Here is a 2,309-nt window from a genome sequence, read left to right as displayed (position 1 = left end):
ACAGAGGAAAGTCTTCATGAAATTAATGTTCATCAATTATAAATTGTAAATATTTAATTGTTGTTTCAGTTTTCTCTACTTTCATGCATTTCTGAATTGTGTGTGGTCCATGATCAGTTGTATGCCTATAAAATAGAAATATTTCGAAAGTAGCTCAGATAAACAAATAATGATGCAAATCTAAAAACTGCATTCTCAGAGCAATGTAGTTTATTTTTAAACGCATTTTGCCTGTTGTAAAGCTGTGTAAGAGTAAAGCAGCAGCATTATTAGCATTGATTGTTTTGAGTTATTTATGTTATTCCCAATTTTCATAAGTAAAGATGATTGAAAACTAAGAGTAAAAGGGAATAAAATAACATGCTTATTTGCTAATTTGCTGATAACAGCATTAGGTTAAACTTTGTGGGCATGCCAATAATCAGCCCCTCTCTCTCTTTCTGTCTCTCTCCTCCACATATATCTATATGTATGTGTACATGTGTGTGTGTGTGTAGAAGTGGAATGTTAGTCAGACCAAGATTCGCATCATCTCAACAATTATATTTATCCTATTTGGCTGTGTCCTCTTTGTGGCTTTGCCTGCAATCATATTCAAGCACATAGAAGGCTGGAGTGCCCTGGACGCCATTTACTTTGTGGTTATCACTTTGACAACCATTGGATTTGGTGACTACGTTGCAGGTAAGGTTTTCCCGGCCCCCACATTGCTCACCTAACCTGTTTCTTTTTAGACTTTACTAAAACTTGAGTTTATAATGAAATTCAATGGCTGTATGAGTTTCCTAGAGCTGCCATAACCAACTACCACAAGCTGGGTGGCTTTAAACAAAAGAAATCCATTCTCTCATGGAAGCTCATGGAAGCTGGATATCAAGGTGCCAGCAGGGCCATGATCCCTCTGAGACTCTGGGTAGAATCTTTCTTTGCTTCTTTCTGATTTCTGGTGGAGGCCGTTGTTCCTTGGCACTCCTTGGCTTATAGCTGCATCACTCCCCCTCTGCCTCCTTCCACGCACCTTGTTCTCCTTATGTCTCTCAGTTTCTTATAAGGACACCAGTCATATTGGATTAGGGACCCACCCTACTCCAGTATGACCACATCTTAACTAATTACGTCTGCAAGAACCTTATTTTCATGTAAGGTTACATTCTGAGGTACTGGGGATTAGGACTGCAGCATATCTTCTTGGAAGACAGAAGTCAACCCATAACAGTGGCAGAGACAAAAAGTGACCCTGTGACACGGGAGGCAAACAGAATGGTGGAGTTGAACATTTATTTTTTATTCCGTGAAGGAAATATAAATTGCTGGTTGTTCAGAATTTTACATTTTTACCCTAATTTTAGAAATCAAATATCTGCCTCTTACTTATTTTTGTAAGTGGTATAAGAATTCAGGTTTAATTTATTTTTGACCTTTCAACTCAGACTCTTTCCTGCCTTAGTTGTAAAAACAGCTGCAAACTTCAGATGTCCTTGGCTACTTAAAATCTTTTTTTTCTCTAAAATACTTACTCATTTAATTTTTAATTCTTAGGACAGCATTTTTGACCTTCCCTAAAGTAGGTATGTATACCTAGTGTCTACATTTTTATGCACATTTTTTGATTTCTCGAAAAATCAACCTCCATTTGTTCTGTTGTATTTCTTAGATCTTATGTCCCTATCAATTTAACTCTCTCTTTCCCACTTATTATCCACCATCATTATTGTTGTAATTTCAATTTTAAATAAAATATAGCAATGGTGGTAAAAGTAAGTATGCTAATCTATCATGGATCATTTTTATCAGCTTCTAAAAATCTAAACCATTCTTTTTTTTTGAAAAAAAAGTTCACTTGGAAGTATTTTAAAAAACATGGTAAATATTATAGCAGGATTGTGTTATTAAATTTCTCAGAATAAACTCAACAGCCTAATTTAGTTTTAAGAGAGTTTTATACTTTCTGATTATTCACTGTTTTATCTTTACCCAAACTACCTACTTAAATATTTTCAGAAAAGAAAATATGTTCTGCAGTTCTATAAAAATCTCAGAGCAGTCTGATAGTTCATCTGTTTCGATAGATTTGTTATTTAGGATTTAACCAGGCAAAGCCCTCCTTTGTGGGGAATATATAGTATCCTCGAAGATGGGAATGTTTTCATAAACAAAGCTTTGCTGTGGTCAAAAACATTACGTACACATCTCTGTACTAGATGGTGGCCCCAGGAGAAAAGAGTACATCACTTTGGGGGAGATCTTTTTGTTTTACAATTAGCAAAAGGTGGACAGAAGAATTGCAGACATTTGTAACTCCATATGAG

The 2,309-nt window shown here is 35.4% G+C and overlaps 1 protein-coding gene across 1 annotated transcript in view; it reads left to right on the top strand.

Moving 5' to 3' along the window:
• The window catches only part of KCNK2 (potassium channel, two pore domain subfamily K, member 2), a 275,176-nt gene that overhangs the window by 189,994 nt on the left and 82,873 nt on the right, over nucleotides 1-2,309 (top strand). Inside the window, exons 5-6 of the mRNA XM_012638318.1 lie at nucleotides 498-689; nucleotides 2,045-2,051. Coding sequence (XP_012493772.1) covers nucleotides 498-689; nucleotides 2,045-2,051 — 199 coding nt within the window. The remainder of the gene's footprint in view (nucleotides 1-497; nucleotides 690-2,044; nucleotides 2,052-2,309) is intronic.

This window comes from Propithecus coquereli, unplaced genomic scaffold, assembly GCF_000956105.1.
Source record: "Propithecus coquereli isolate 6110/MARCELLA unplaced genomic scaffold, Pcoq_1.0 Scaffold129, whole genome shotgun sequence".
Lineage (NCBI taxonomy): Eukaryota > Metazoa > Chordata > Mammalia > Primates > Indriidae > Propithecus > Propithecus coquereli.
The sequence above is the reverse complement of the archived record's forward strand: the minus strand, read 5'-3'. Positions and strand labels throughout refer to the sequence as shown.